The sequence below is a fragment of the Phytophthora infestans genome, genomic scaffold (genome assembly GCF_000142945.1).
Source record: "Phytophthora infestans T30-4 supercont1.10 genomic scaffold, whole genome shotgun sequence".
NCBI lineage: Eukaryota > Oomycota > Peronosporomycetes > Peronosporales > Peronosporaceae > Phytophthora > Phytophthora infestans.
The window spans coordinates 1,667,960-1,682,912 of record NW_003303749.1 but is presented as its reverse complement, the minus strand read 5'-3'; the positions used below and the strand labels follow the sequence as shown (position 1 = coordinate 1,682,912).

Here is a 14,953-nt window from a genome sequence, read left to right as displayed (position 1 = left end):
AACGGCGTAGAATCCTGTGAGTGCGTGCACAAATTGGCTAAAAGCATAATTATGTTAAAGTAACCATACTAAAATAACCCCATTGTAGCAACCATAATGTTAAAGCAACCTTACCTGCTAAATTTCCACAGTTTCGGATCAATCGAAGCAACAATATCGAGTAGGACGCCTTGATTCTTGACACTCTCGTCCAGCTCAGGGGGTTGATGCTGTGTATTTTTGGCTTCGCTTATCGCAGCCTGCATTGAACGGGTGATGTCTACCGGAAGTACAAATGGGTGCATGTAAACCTTGGTTCGTCGTGCTTCCCATTGACAAACAATTGTGCGCGACCTCAGGTAAGAATCCTCCAGCTGGACCGGGTATTTGTTCAGTAACTCCATCACGTACTTGATATTCGAGGCATTACGCGCCCAAACTAGAAGCTGGCCCAGTGAAACAGTAAGACCCGTAGGGTATTTGTGAACAGCAAGGCGACGCGACGTCGGAGTAAGCTTAGTTTGTCTCAGTTGCTTGGGTGTTGATCTTGGCCGACCATTCCGTGATGGTTTTGGGACATTGACAATGTCGACCTGCCGTGCAGTTTTCTCAGTATGTGTACTGCTTGCCTTTGACACATCCTCGCCAACACATTCTGCGATCGCCGTACTAGGAACTTGTTTTGAATACAGAGGTAGTTCGTGGTCGGGTGTCAGTTGCGTTGATGAAACTTCGTCTTCTGCATCAAATGAATCCTGTTTCTTTATATACTCGTCCGTAATAGAGATAGCATATTCTCTCGCTTCTATAACTCGCACAGCGTCCATTAGATCATCCTGGTCCACATCAAAATCTTTACTACCACTGTTGCCGTCGGTATGGTCACTTTCAGATGCTGTACGGTCCGTTGAGGCCTCCTTACTCAGGCCAATTGGCACAGTCTCCTTCCATGCTTTTAGCTGTTGGTGGAAATCAGCACTAGATAGATTCGAAAGATGTTCCAATAAAGGCTCCAGCATGGCTTTTGCGTACACGTACTTTTCGGATGAAGATAGAACGACTTGGTCTGCAAGTTCCCGGCAACGAAGGTGCACGTATGCAACTTGTTTCGGGTCCTTAGCCGATGTGGTAGCCATGCATTGGTCGCCGCCTTGCACATCATCATCAGGAGCGTAATACAACTTTACTTTCGGCGACTTTAACTTCGTCATTCGCACAATTCGCATCAACGAAGAAGATGCAGTCACTAGTTCATTTTTCACTTGCGTTGCAGCATTCAAACTCCAGCGCCCGTAAACAGAAATGAATGGAACAATTTCAAAACGATGCCCATCTCGTGCCAAGTGCATTAGGTGATGACAGGGCAAGCGGTGACTGCGGTAGAATAGGCAGGTGCATGTCCAATCAACATCGTGACACTTGTAGATTTTGTTCTGGCAACGCACCTTTCAACACGAGACGCTTATTGGATCCCTTTCACAATCTGCCTTTTTCATGAGAATAAACCATTCCACTCCGATTTCAACTTTGCAAATATTGCTGGAGACAACCTAGCAGCAACTGCTCTCAAAACGCTTGGCATAGTCCTGGGCACACGAGTCGTTAAGAACTGTAGCGTGATTGAAAACACAATCTGCTGAGTCACAGTCATTTGATGCTGCAACAGACAAGCAATCGTGTTTTCGATGCGAGTTTTGTGTCCCAATAACATTTTCACTTGATTCCAATTGGACTCAATTATGTTAGTGGTGGTATTTCCAGCAGTGAAAACCCCACCACGAGCGAAATTTGCCCACATGTCACGACACGAATTCCATTTTTTGTCGAAGTACGCAAATATTGACGGCCTTTTGCTTCTCCTGCAGTACTGCCGCAACTCCTCATAGCAGTCGTCGTAACCTGTTTTGGAAGAGCTAGTGGATTCCCATTTCAGAAGGTTAGTATAGTGGTTAGCGGATGCAATATAGAGTCTTACGTACCAGTAGAGCAGGTTTGTCATCATGTTCAGCAGCTCTTCACGTTGAGAAACATTCAGGTAATACACAGAACGCTTCATCACCTTCTTCCAGTAAGCAATCGCGTGAAACTGACACAATAATATCTGCGCACTTGGAAAGCACTCCTTCAATACACGCCACTCCACAAAATCCTTATCAGTCATCACGGATTCTACTTGCTGCCAGCAGGGATTCTTCTCTTTGAAATACTCCAGTATTGTAGGAATTGCCACTGCTTGCTGGTTAAGACACATAAAGTCGACAACGGGGAAGCCTCTACCTGTAGCGGTAGTGACGACACGACTCCCTGTGCAGAAAAAAACAAATTAAAAGTTAATCAATGGTTGCTTTATGGTGAATATGACTGCTATAAAGCGGTATATTTGCCTGAAAAATTAAAGAAGCTATAATTATTGCGAGCAGTATTGCGAGCGTACCCAACTGGTAGCCGGCATTATTTGTTGCATGCGTGAAGTCCATCACCAGCGACTCTCCCCATTGCTTAAACATTCATTTTCTGCACCTTTGTTTGCATCACAACGCCGCACGTCACGTTCATCTGATCTTGAATCACCAGTACGTCACTACCGTCAAGTTGGCGAAGCGCATGAAGCATATCCTTCATCCGCCTTCAGCGGATTCCTGTCCCATGTCGATACGTATGAATTTCGCGTCTGCTGAGGCGTTACCATGCAGCCTACGCCAGCAATCGATCACACATCGTTAATGGGTTAATAAATTAAATCGAAACTATACAATACGCACTGATTCGTTCGTTGAGAAAGTTGGTTATGTGTTTTGAGGACACACGAGTGTCGGCTAGAGTTTTCACGTCTTCACGATCTTGCTCATCAAGCGGCAACGTTTTGGTAGTTACATACGACAGCGCTCCAGTACGCGTTGTCAAATGAGAATGGGTATGTACCTGATTTAAGACCAGCAATAAATTAGTATAGCAAAAACGCACAATTGAAGTCGCTTTGCCGTACCTCATTTCTAATAATGATACGGTACACACCGGCTACTGTCTCTGTTACCGTTGGTGTAAACCGCGCCTTGTAACCGCAGTATCGTGATTTGCGATTGCGGTGACCTTTTGACCGCGATCCTTGTGCTATGCCATGGGTACACCGATACACCCTGTGCGTCCACTCAAACTCCGTCGGCATCTGCTTGACGTGCGAGCTACAGCGTAGTACAGAAAGCATTATAAAGTTACAAAGATAAATATAGAAAAAACGCAAATACTATCAATTAGTGCATACCTATTGTACGCCACAGCTGTGCACACAAAAGTTGAGATGATTTTTTCTCTTGTATCACTGAAGACGTTGTTAAATTCTTCCCAGCTCGAAATCTCCACAGAAGGAAAAGGAACCACGACCTTCACAACTTTATCACAACTGACCGCCATCCCCTCAAGCTCCTCAACATGCTTGCTTGTGCGTTTCCGAGGCGTGTATTCCACGTGCTCAGTTATCTTTGCTCCACAACTGTCATCGACGACATCACCGCGCAGAAAATCGCGCGACTCTCCCCCTTGTGTTTCTTCAGCAAGGGCAGCACCTCGTGCGGCGAAAAGCGCCCTTTCTTGACACTCTCATTGGTCTTTTCTGAAACTAACAAGCCAAGTTCATGTTAGCCACAGACATACGACAACCTTAAGATAAAGCGACTTTAGCATAATGTACCAGCTGGATGCTTTCGCAGTTTGGAAGGTTTGCATTTTTCTTGCTGCTTCTCTGTGTGCGTGTTTGTCATGGCAGTCATCGAGCGTCTAGCGTTAATATTATACAGCAGAAAGTATTTCGTAGGAGATATTACCTGGTTCAGGATCCGAATTTTCAAGGTTTTCCTCTTCGTCTTCGTCGTCGATTCTTTCCAGAACGAAGTCTTCATCGCTGTCGTTGTCCTTCTCGATGACGAGTGTGGCAAACATGTAGTTCAGCTCGCCCTTACTCTTGCGCCGCAAGTTTCGTTCTAATACGTGTAGCAATTGTCTTAGTCATACGATATAATAACCATTCAACGTCGCCATACTCAAGTGAGAGAGCAGCTTACCGTGCTTGTGGCCTCCTTTTGTTGGAGCCATATGAAACTATCACCCGTGGTTGCCCCCCCCCCCGCGCTCGATCGATGCACAGGTTCTGTAGCCCGTAGATCCTACCCCGCTGGACGTGCGATTTCGGAAATGGACGGCATTAATTTGCCGAGCTTAGCTATATCGTATGTAATCGAATACGAACTTTATAGATCGTATTTAAAATGGTATGTACAGTAGTACAAAGTAAATTACACAAGTTTTGAAAAAATCTTAGATTTGTTTTACCATTGTAATTTTTTGAAATTGGCTACAGCGACCTTTAGTCAAAGTCGCTAACCACTCCCATCATTGTAGTCTTACTGTGTAAAAATATTTTCCTTCTTTGAAATTTGCAATTTTTTCGTGGTCATTTTATTTTTATCAAAACTGTGGCGTATTTTATCGTACCATCTATTAATAGCACATTATGGAGGATACTGGTCAGTGCTGGCGTATTTTTCCGTGGTCGTCTGTAATACGCAGTGCGTTAGCATGTACTGTACAGGGGTTTTGTGGCATCACTGCGGTGCACAGGCCTCAAAGCATGTAGGGAAGAGCAAAATTTGCTCTGCATTTAATGCAAGCGTCGAACGTCAAATTGAACCCGAACATTTTTTCTGCATGGATACAATACGGTTGGAAAGTAAGTAAGAAAAAAGAATTGTCACCCAATCAGAGCAAGCCTTCAAACCTGCAAAAACTTTCCTTTAAAACGAGGAAATTTTATAAGGAAGACCAGTGCAGCGCTTTTATTGGCTATTTCGAGAAGTAATAGGTGTGGTTATAGTGGCAGAAATTCAACGGTGCATTGAATGGCGCTGACCAACACAGCAACAAGCACAGTTCCTTTGTCAACATGGGGAGCAAACGCTGGTCTGAGTCGGAGGAATATGTTCTTATACGTTTCCTTGGCACAAACATCAAGGACTACACGACGGGTTTAAAGTCCAAGTTCTATGCTAGTGAATACAGGAGCACCTCGAGCTGCAGCTGGAAAGGGGCTTGCTTTTGCTTCTCCGGGGACCGCAAAAATACAGGGTGCGAACGGAGCCGCTCTAGCAAGAGCTCAAACGTTTGTTTATTCATCCGTAGGTCCCGCTATGCGCGTATAGAATTATTTCCTGGCAACACGCTGTGCCTCCCACTTTCCAGTCTTCTCTACGTGGTTGCGTTCCAGGTATTGATTGTTGCTGACCGTCTTGTAGACCATGGCTTCCTCGTCACAGCCGTCCGTGTCGCCCAGTAGCTCGTTGGCTATCATAACAGCCCCCAACCACTCCAATATTGTAGCACGCTCACTGCGTGTCATGACTGCAGAACGCTAGAGATGAATGGCTCACTGGTAAGGCGCCTGCCACGCCACACAAAATGGGGCCCTGCAAGAAAGTGATAACCACTATTATTGTGCATGTTTAAAAATGTTCTGTCCTAAATTGCGCATAATTACTCTCAAAATAATTTTGATACTCAATCTCACAAAACTGACAGTACTACTGACAGTGGGGGCCTTCAGAAAATATGGCAGATCCCAAATGTCGCTCGCACAAACCCTGTAGCAAACTATGGGGGTAGGTCGCACTAAATCGCTCGCATTTTGAAGAGACCGTTTTGGAGTCTCTGCAAATTGCGACATCACAAAATCAAATGACGACGTCAAATCAAATATAAATGGATATCAGAGCGCGCGCCGCACCGACATACCGAATTATCGTAGTCCTAGGCGTCACTTCAATAGCAAAGGATGCAAATCGTGAGCACCGACATATGAATGCAAATCATAGTCTTACCGAAGCATTCACTGCAAATTACTGTATTTAGCATTCGCTACCGCTATCACTACCGGTACCAGCTTCAGACTCTATATCATCGTCAGAGTCGACATGACCATCAGTTAAATTGCATTTTTCCAGCTCTTGGACAAGCTCGCTATCAATATGTCCCGGATATGAGTCAAAATCTTGCTCAGCACGGCGAGTATCAGCCAATATGCCTACTTTTGCAAATCCACTAACAATTGTCTTTTCTGAAAGCTCGTTCCAGCATTTTGATATCCACTCCGTAATGTCTTCTCTTTTTGGGGGCTCCAATTTAAAGGGCTCTTCTGTATGCTGTTTCCGAAGTCGCTCAACTTCAGACTCTGCTTCCTCTTGCACTAGATCCTTGCGCACACGAATAATATCTCTCTGGAGTTTGTCCCTTTTCTCCTGGCGCTGCTTCTCCTTGGCTCGATACGCAACAAGTTGGTCTCTCAGCCGGTTGATCCACAGACCTCGCAACCTAGTTTTTAGGGGGTTATTCCACGAAATATCTGCCGGTTGGTATACGTACGTGTAACGCGGCGGTACTTTAAGTAGGATAACGTTAATAGACGCTGCATATTCTTCAACTTCAGGGGTCCAATGCCCGCTGAAATCGTCCCATATGAGTAAAATGTGGTCATCTCGGTTCGTGCGCTCAGCAAAGTGATATTTGAGAAATCTCAGAGACAAATCAGAATTCCACCATGCGCACTGGTTCCCGTAAATTTGACAATTGTAGCGCTCTTGAAGTGGATTAATTTCACGGGTCCACATAGTCGGGCTAAACCCATGGCGCAGAGTGTGGTTCTCTTCCCTTTTTTCCTTAATTTTTGACGGTTGACACTTGAACACTATGAATGGAGCCAATTTTGTGCCTTCCCAGTCCGCCAAAAGCATAGCTGTAGCTCGAGCCTTCTCTTATTTTGCACATTTTACCCAAACAGTTTTCACTCCACGTTGAGATATGGTTTGGTTTGGTAAATACTCAAAATTCACACCTACAAGAAGAAAAGTCATTAAAAATATTTTAAAACTAAAATAAAAAAAATATTACCCGTCTGATCAGCATTGTATACTTGTACACACTTCTTTTCGACGATTGTCTGCAGCACCAGCGCTCGAAATGTCGTAGCTGCATCTTGAGCATCCTGTGGCGTCGTCTGTCCCTGCCTGGTACGTGCACGGAGCGCTAATTTATGGCGACGAAGAAATAGCTTAACCCATGTTGATGTGGCTGCAAATTTGCCTTCAAGGCCAATGTCTGCAGCTGCTTCTTTTGCCTGCAGTTGAAGCATGAGACGGGAGACAGGGGCACCATCTTTCCGCAGCGAATTCACCCACACTACGATAGCGCGTTCAGCCTCCTTGGTGAGCACAGTCGCTTCACCAAGTCCGCGCAGATTTCGGTGGCACCCCCGCCCAGAATCCCATGCAGCACGTATAGTTGGAGCCTGCTTGCTCCACTTGTGAATTTGTTTTTTCTTAGCACGAATGTCGGAGCCACTTAAGTCGCCGTAGAACTGTGAAATTGTCTCGTCAAGGCTGTGACCGCTGTCAATGTAGTCGAGGACGTCTCTCTTATGCGCATACTCTACTGCCCTACGTTGATAGGTCTTCCGCTTCTTTCCTGGTCCATTGATGCGAGGGCGAACCATACTTTTCGACGGCCTTCCGTTTTCTTTGTGGTGTTGGGCTCCGTTCTTTTAGCTTCCGCCGAAGTAAAATTAGAATGAACCTTATCGTAAGTAATGGAGCCATCTGTATTACAATCGAAGGATCCGATTGGTTGGTTCGTTGGTGACCCTTAGGAGTAAACGTCCCCTAGGACTACGATAATTCGGTAGTTGTAATTACACCACAACAACAAACATTGCAATGGTCCGAGGGAGGGGGTGGACCACGCCTGAGACGCTGTACATGCTTAAGCTTGTAGAAAGCGTAGTTTAGGAGGGCGGCCGCGCTGACCGGGACGCCACTTAACCGTGTAGTTCTTGGAAAACTCGGCTAGAAGAACCTCGAACGAAGCAGGTGGCAGCGACACCACCGTTACAAGGCTGCCACAAAGCCCTTCTTCGTAGATCTTCTGCTACACCGCTCCTTAAAGCTACTTCTAAGAAGGTGCAACAAAACCTTCCTACAGCGGCGTTATTGCGTAGCTGATTATGTCGCAAACGCAGTATTCGCTGCCATCGGCGAGGTTCGAGCAAATTTGTGTGATTTTCTTTTAGAAATTTGAATCGCAAATATCGTCACAAATGCACTTGTTTTTTAGGTTCGAGCAAATTTGTGTGATTTTCTTTTAGAAATTTGAATCGCAAATATCGTCACAAATGCACTTGTTGGCTATCGCATTTCTGCACGCAAAATGCCCATTTTCTGAAGGCCCCCAGTATTACTGTCAGTTTTGTGAGATTGAGTGAATTGCGTCACCGGTACGTCAATCGCTTCGTGCTGTGTTAAATTTGCATTTAAGCAATGCGTTTTCGTAGGCTTATCCCATTACGATGCTGGAAGAGTTGGGATTCTGGTGCCCGAGAGATGATGAACGATGCAGCGCAGAGTCCTCGGACGCTAATCGCCCGAATCCTCTTCGCCTCGTCGACGATGCCTGGTTCGTTGAGTGCGATCCTGCTCTGCTGAAGACCATCGAGTGGTACCTTACTCGGGCTTTTGTGGAGAGCCACGAACTCGCCTACAGCTTCTGTCGATTCTCCGACTGTTTGTTGGCTCTCGAGCAGCCTCGCGTTATGGGCGCGTGTACGATGACCGATGGAGTTTACTGCTGGCCCGAAGGGTATTGGCACTACGTGAGTCACCACCACGTGAAGCCACCGCAGACATTCCTCGACCATCTACTAGAGAGATATGGGACGATGGCCGAGATGACGAGGAAAGCGAGGAAGGAAAAGAAGCTGCTCTTGTGGGATGGTATCGAGCAAAAGGCTGTGGCGATGCCTCGATCCATGCAGGACTGGATCACAAGCCACACGACCATACAAACGGAACCATGACTATTACTAGTATTACTGTAAAGTAATTGTAGTAAATAGCTCGAATCTACCAGTCGATGATGTCGCCCTTCCCAAAGTGAAGAAGCTGTAGTGGGTCTCCAAGTTTCGCTCGATCAATAAGACGCGCCATACCCTCGACACTTTCCTCGGGCTCCACAGCCCCGTTAAAGTTATTGTACGCGGTATTGACATTGCCCGGGTGGAGTAACAAGCATCCGATCTTTTGCGGCTCCAAGTCAATCGCCAAGCTCTTCGTAAACACATTGAGAGCTCCTTTCGACGCGCGATGCGCATAAGCTCCACCTGAACTGTTGTCCGATATGCTGCCAATACGCGACGTAACTTGAGCTACAAATGCAAACCCTCTTGCACTCACTGCTAACCGTAGATTTGACAGAAGAGCACGTGTCACTAGCAGTGGACCCAGAGCATTCACCTGAAATTGCCATATACAGTCCTCCGACGTCGTGTCGTTCAGAATATAGAGTCCAGACACCCCAGCATTGTTAATTAGCAGATCAATTGCAACTCCTCGAAGTATCTTCGCCGTCTCTTCAATCGAGTGTTGATCTGCTACATCCAACCGAACCAGCCTCCACGGATACAATGCTTTTAACTACATAAAGAAGAGATAAGCTTTTGACAGTCAACGTAATCTTAAACTCTAGCTGTACACACCTCGTCCACATTTTTCATATCTCTGACCGCCGCAATGACATTCCACCCCCTGTTAATATAGTACTTAGCAAACGCCAGTCCAATGCCTCTACTCGCCCCCGTAATAAGCACCGTCTTCTGGGTTAAACCACTCAAACGTTCCATCACTCGTGGAGGCACCTCCACTCTCGTGTCCCCACGAGCAAGTTGCCTTCCTGGAGTATCGCGTGCCAGCGCTAAATGGTCTGTCACATCGGTCAACGTCCTCTGTGGTTGTCCCTCTGGGGCGACTACAGTGTCCACTAGCCCGGAATTATCCTCCACTCTTCGACGTCGAAATTCTCTGAATCTGATTCCGTTTCTTGCCATAAAATCCGTCATCCAGCCTACCGAGAGGCTCAGCATCGGGCGTCGCTCGAGCGGCATTGCCTCCACAAACTCTTGCGCTTTTTGAACCAATAGTTTCCGCGAGAGACGCACGTTTTCAGCATTGCAGACATCTACGAAGTTCTTCAGCGACGATTCCAGCTCAGGGCTGACTACGTCGCGGCCTCGTTTGGTGATACCTAAGCGGTGCTTCTCTTCGATCTCATTGGCTGCGAGGAGGATCTTCTTCACCGTGTTGGCGGACGGCGCGCGCTCCTGGTTAAAGGCGGCCATGGCCCATTGCGCCAGCTTCACCTGCGACAGCCCCGGGTTTCGGCGATGCTTGACGATGAGTTGGTACTTCTCCTCCACTGTTAGCCACTTGCCCATGGTGAGCGAAGAAACTGAGTGATCCAATCAGAATGGATATACATTACGGTAATCTATCTCCACTTCTCGTTCTTCGAAATACATTACCGAACGACTACGTTCTTTAAAGTGGTAGTTGCAGCAATTACAAAATAAAAGTCCTGCTAGAGTCTTTTGAAGCCTCTTTCATGGCCTTTTCATTGCTGTTTCTTATGTTGCTACATCGCTGTAGAGGTAAAGAGCAGTGTAGTTAGTCCGAAGCGTTCTTCTCGAGCAGAGCACGCGACTGGGTCTTGCGCTTGGGGTCCGTCTTGCACGTGTTCTTGCGGTTCTTGCCGACCACAGCCGCCTTCTTCTCGGCACGAAGGGCCTCAGCACGAAGCTCAGCGCGACGGGCCACCAGCGTGTACGGGTTGAGCTTGACCATGGCACCCAGGTTGCGAAGCGGGTTCTTCTTCTGGAAGCGACGGTGCTTCTGGTACTTGCCGGCACGCACAACCGACTGGATCTCGTCAGAGCTAATCAGACGGCCCAGGTTGGCGTTGTTCATCTGGTGGCGCGGCAGCTGGTAGCCAGCCTTGGAGGCCGACTTCTTGGTGTACGTGCCGTACAGCGCGTCCAGCTTCTGGAACGCAGACTTGGTCCAGATGATGAAGCGGCCGACGTGGCCACCAGGGGCCAGCTGCAGCAGGTTCAGGCGCTCCACGTGAGCAAGCTCAACACCGGGGATGTTGCGGAAGGCCTTCTCGGCGCCGTTGCCGTTGGCGTACACAATCAGAGGACCACGGCGGGTGGTGTAGCGACGGTTGCGCGACTTGCCACGGCCGGTGGTGATCTTCTTCGAGGCCTTGACCTTCTCAATCTCGACATCAGCGCCGATCTTGGCCAGCACCTTAAGAGCCTGGGTCGTCTTCTGGGTGGCCTCCACGGAGTCGTCCAGAACAAGGGGCACCTCAGGCACCTTCTCGATGCGGTGACCACGGGCCATCACAAGGGCAGGCACGGCCGAAGCAGCCAGAGCCGAGGCCACGGCGAAACGACGCTGGTTGACATTAATTTTGCGGTGCCACTTACGCCAGATACGCGTGGGGGCGAACATACGACCGCCACGGCACATGTTACCGAAGGCAGCCTGGCCAGAGCTCTGGTTGCCACCGCCCTGAATACGCGGAATACGCGACACAGCGCGGCCCGTGCCCCACGACTCAGCAGAGTGCTGGTGGCCAGCCTCACGCGAGACACCGTACGCCTGGCGACGGTTCTTGGCCATGTTGGTGTGCACGAAGTTCACCACATCAGGGCGGATGGGGGCCGTGAACACGGCCGGAAGCACCACCTGCGAGGCGACGGTGGCGGTCTCGCCCTCCACAGAGAGGACGGACACGACGGGGCGGTTGGCAGCAACAGAAGCCATGACGAAAGAGGCGGAAGAAGTGTAGGCGAACGCGGAGTTACGGCGACAATTCCAATAGTGATTGACCTGCAGCTACAACAAGGGAGCAAACGCAGCAGAGCCAGTCGTTGACTGGCAGGTCACATTAACGGGGAACTGTCACTATTCTAAAAGTCGTAATCACTCCTCTGATAGTCATAAAAATAAATTAAAGAGAAAGTGTTTTTTGCAGTATTTAAAAATGTTTTTTCAAAGGATGTTTTTCATTCGAAGTACCGATGTTTCATACCGGTACCGTGTCAATTGACGATAGCAGTTCGGCTACATGTACCTGACTGAGCTGCGTAACCTTAGTCCAATGTCATTAGATACGACAGCAGCAGTAAGGCTACCTGACTGAGCTACTTACCATTAGATAATGTCAATAGATAATGTCATTAGATACGAGGCCAGCAGTAAGGCTACCTGACTGAGCTATTAAATACTTACCATTAGATGAGAGCATCTCCCCTGACCTGACAGAACTAATCTTTCACACTGCTTTAGAAATACTACCTGTAGTAGTACTGTAGCTTGATACTACTACTGTATTACTGTAGCTAGATACAATACTACTACTACTACATTGTAGTCTACAGCATTTCTTAAGCAAGTGTGGATGATCTTAGTCGTTTGCGTAGTACAAATACCAGTAGTGCCTAAAACGGAGTGGGTTGTGCTCGAAAAAGCAGTATTTATAAACGGATCACGTGCATGTATCCTGCGGATCCACACTTTGGCGGATGAAGTTAGTAAACGCAAGATAATAGGCGGAATAGGAGACCTCCAAGTGGCCAAGTATCGTCGATGCATCGGAGGCCGCCGCCTCAAAGCTATCGAAAGCTTCTACCAGCGTCATGGCTTCCAGTTCCTCGTAGCTCAGGCCCGTCATTTCCTGAAATTTCCGAATACGATAGTCTCGAGCAAATTTGTTCACAATGACCCCATCCGGAGAGTTTACCGTATTGGTGTCCACAATATTCGCGTTCATCTCCGAGTCCGACGTCATACCTCGTCGGTTCCAGTTCGACGAGCCAACAGACAAGTACACGTCGTCGATGATTACTATTTTGCTGTGAATGTAAATGTTCAGCTTCTTTTTCGTCGTGTAGAGGTTGAACTTGTTCGGGAAGGCCTCCAGAAGAGGAGACACCATGTCGTACAGATATTTCTCGTATCCTGTCGCTCGTAACTTGAAATCTAGAGCATTCGCCACGACGATGAGCCGCTGGATCTTTGGCATCACTTCCATCAGAGCATCGAGCAATTCCGGAACGAGGATAAAATACTGATCTTCGATGTAAATGTAGTTTTTCGCGTTCCTGATGGCCTTGAGACGCGCTTGAAACAACGAGTTCTCTCCGTATGGAGCAAACTCTTTGTAATGTTTGTACTTGCAGCTAAATGTTCGGACGATCTGTACACTCTGCTTACCCAGTTTCGCTGTAGTATTGCTGCTGGCGTAGTCCAGCGGAGGTAGTTTCTCGTACGTTGGGTTCACATACTCAAGTAGGTCGTCGTCTAGACCTTGGCATGGCAAGTAGTCTGAGTTCCATCGAGCCAGGAAATTGCTAGCCACATCCTTAGCAGCAGGTCCGTGAATTCGGACGTGAGCATCTATCCAGCCTTTGCGTTCATACGTAATTCCAGCAGCATCTCGTATCGCCGAGTTGTTGTGGTAAATGGTATCCCATCGATCCTTAGTGAAGTCCAGGCCACCAACGTAAGCTATGGGCTGGTCACTCTTGCTTGACGAAATGTTGACCGCGAAAACCAGCGCCTTTTGGTGATGTGACGAGGTCATCGTGCGTACGCGGTCGTCGAAAATGTATAACGCTTGAGCTCCGTTAACCTTCGACGGTGGGATCTTGTTGATATCATTCCGCGCTTCAATATTGATCTGCCGATGCAGAATATTGGACCAGCCCATGATGTGAAAACTTCCACCTCGTTCCACGACTCCGGCTACCATTTCATGAACGCCCGTTGTTGCGCCTTTGGGGTCAATGTCGGGTTTGAGCGGAACTAGACTCACTTCCCATGCTGAGAGCAAAATACGGTCCCCCGCTTTCGTAGCGGTGAAATCGTCGTAAGTGGCATCGTAAAACTCGTTTGGAACCGTGAGAGATGTCACCTTGTTGCCAGTCGTGTATACTGCCAAGCCATCCCGTGGCACTCCACCGCGTGAATCCGTAATTTCCTCTTCTGTGAGGAACCAGTCGGTAGCATCTAAGAGAGGTTGTCGTACTGGCACGTTTGGGCTGTCATTGTCGACCACAGAGTTGTTTTGAGAAGTGGGTTTTGCTACAGAAGATGTGTCAGCATCATTCGCAAACAACGAAGAGAAGGAGAAGGAACAAGTCAGGGAAAGGAGCACCGTGTGGATCACTAGCACCAACAAGGCCAAGCTACTGCCTTGCATTGCACACCGGAGCTCACCAAAGACACAGTAAGCTCCTGTGAAATGCCTAGGGCATCGGATCAGATTTACTGGTACTGTACTGCACTGTACCTCGCAATCACTGATGGTGCGCGTTCAGTAACTTACAGTCTGTATTACAGACGGCTACAGTACAGTGAGTTTACGCACATTACGGCGCACTCGTGATTCACGCAAATTAAGAAGCCCAGCTCATGATAGAAAACGGGATGTGAATTGTGACAATACATGTCAGTCTAAATTCCTCACATGTCAGTGTCATGTTGCATAAATCAGTAACTTTCTGCTGATTATTTGCATGCCACACCAAGTAGGCTATTTTCGGGCTAGTTAGTTATTTTCGGCAATTGCGTGAGCAGTATTTGGAGCTTTAGCCAGACCTTATCAATTATTTATTACGATGGTTATTAGGGGTCGTCAATGTTATCAGCAGGGCTGTGCAGTACTGCCACTTTTTCCAAAGTACTGGCGGCAGTAGAAGGATGCAAAGCTAAAACCTACTGCAGTACTCAGTAACTCGATTCACGGCGTCTGAACTACTTAGTAGAAGTACTGTAGTACTATCTAACTACTGCTTACGACCAACTTAATATTGTCAAGTGTGGTCCACACTCTCGCTTGTGCGGTCCACACTCTCGCTTGTGCTCCCGCTGCTCGACCAACTAGAGGGACGCTGCATGGTCAATCTTCTCGCAAACGCGGATGCTCGCATGTTCCATTCGCCGAATCTCCGCACGGTTGTGCTTCATCAGCACCTGGATCTCAGCTCGACGCTTGTCTGTGCTTGTACGTAGAGGTCCCATGACAAAGGCTCCCGTTG

At 47.8% G+C, this 14,953-nt stretch overlaps 5 protein-coding genes across 5 annotated transcripts; 1 reads left to right on the top strand and 4 right to left on the bottom strand.

Moving 5' to 3' along the window:
* Positions 1 to 3,128: 3,128 nt before the first annotated feature.
* Positions 3,129 to 4,068, bottom strand: PITG_06999 (uncharacterized protein; the record flags this gene model as incomplete). Its single annotated transcript, XM_002904924.1, has 4 exons — positions 3,129 to 3,161; positions 3,489 to 3,595; positions 3,801 to 3,956; positions 4,038 to 4,068. 4 exons carry the CDS (start codon positions 4,066 to 4,068, stop codon positions 3,129 to 3,131), a joined length of 327 nt encoding a protein of 108 aa, XP_002904970.1.
* A 4,294-nt stretch (positions 4,069 to 8,362) lies between these two features.
* PITG_06997 (uncharacterized protein) lies at positions 8,363 to 8,869 on the top strand (the record flags this gene model as incomplete). The annotated part of the gene is made up of 1 exon (XM_002904923.1): positions 8,363 to 8,869. One exon carries the CDS (start codon positions 8,363 to 8,365, stop codon positions 8,867 to 8,869), a length of 507 nt encoding a protein of 168 aa, XP_002904969.1.
* A 510-nt stretch (positions 8,870 to 9,379) lies between these two features.
* On the bottom strand, positions 9,380 to 10,186 carry PITG_06996 (uncharacterized protein; the record flags this gene model as incomplete). The annotated part of the gene is made up of 2 exons (XM_002904922.1): positions 9,380 to 9,442; positions 9,548 to 10,186. The coding sequence occupies 2 exons, from the start codon at positions 10,184 to 10,186 to the stop codon at positions 9,380 to 9,382; spliced, it is 702 nt and encodes a 233-aa protein (XP_002904968.1).
* Positions 10,187 to 10,431: 245 nt separating this feature from the next.
* On the bottom strand, positions 10,432 to 11,758 carry PITG_06995 (60S ribosomal protein L4; the record flags this gene model as incomplete). Its single annotated transcript, XM_002904921.1, has 1 exon — positions 10,432 to 11,758. The coding sequence occupies one exon, from the start codon at positions 11,673 to 11,675 to the stop codon at positions 10,512 to 10,514; it is 1,164 nt and encodes a 387-aa protein (XP_002904967.1).
* Positions 11,759 to 12,399: 641 nt separating this feature from the next.
* Positions 12,400 to 14,115, bottom strand: PITG_06994 (phospholipase D, Pi-sPLD-like-7; the record flags this gene model as incomplete). The annotated part of the gene is made up of 1 exon (XM_002904920.1): positions 12,400 to 14,115. The coding sequence occupies one exon, from the start codon at positions 14,113 to 14,115 to the stop codon at positions 12,400 to 12,402; it is 1,716 nt and encodes a 571-aa protein (XP_002904966.1).
* Positions 14,116 to 14,953: the final 838 nt, after the last annotated feature.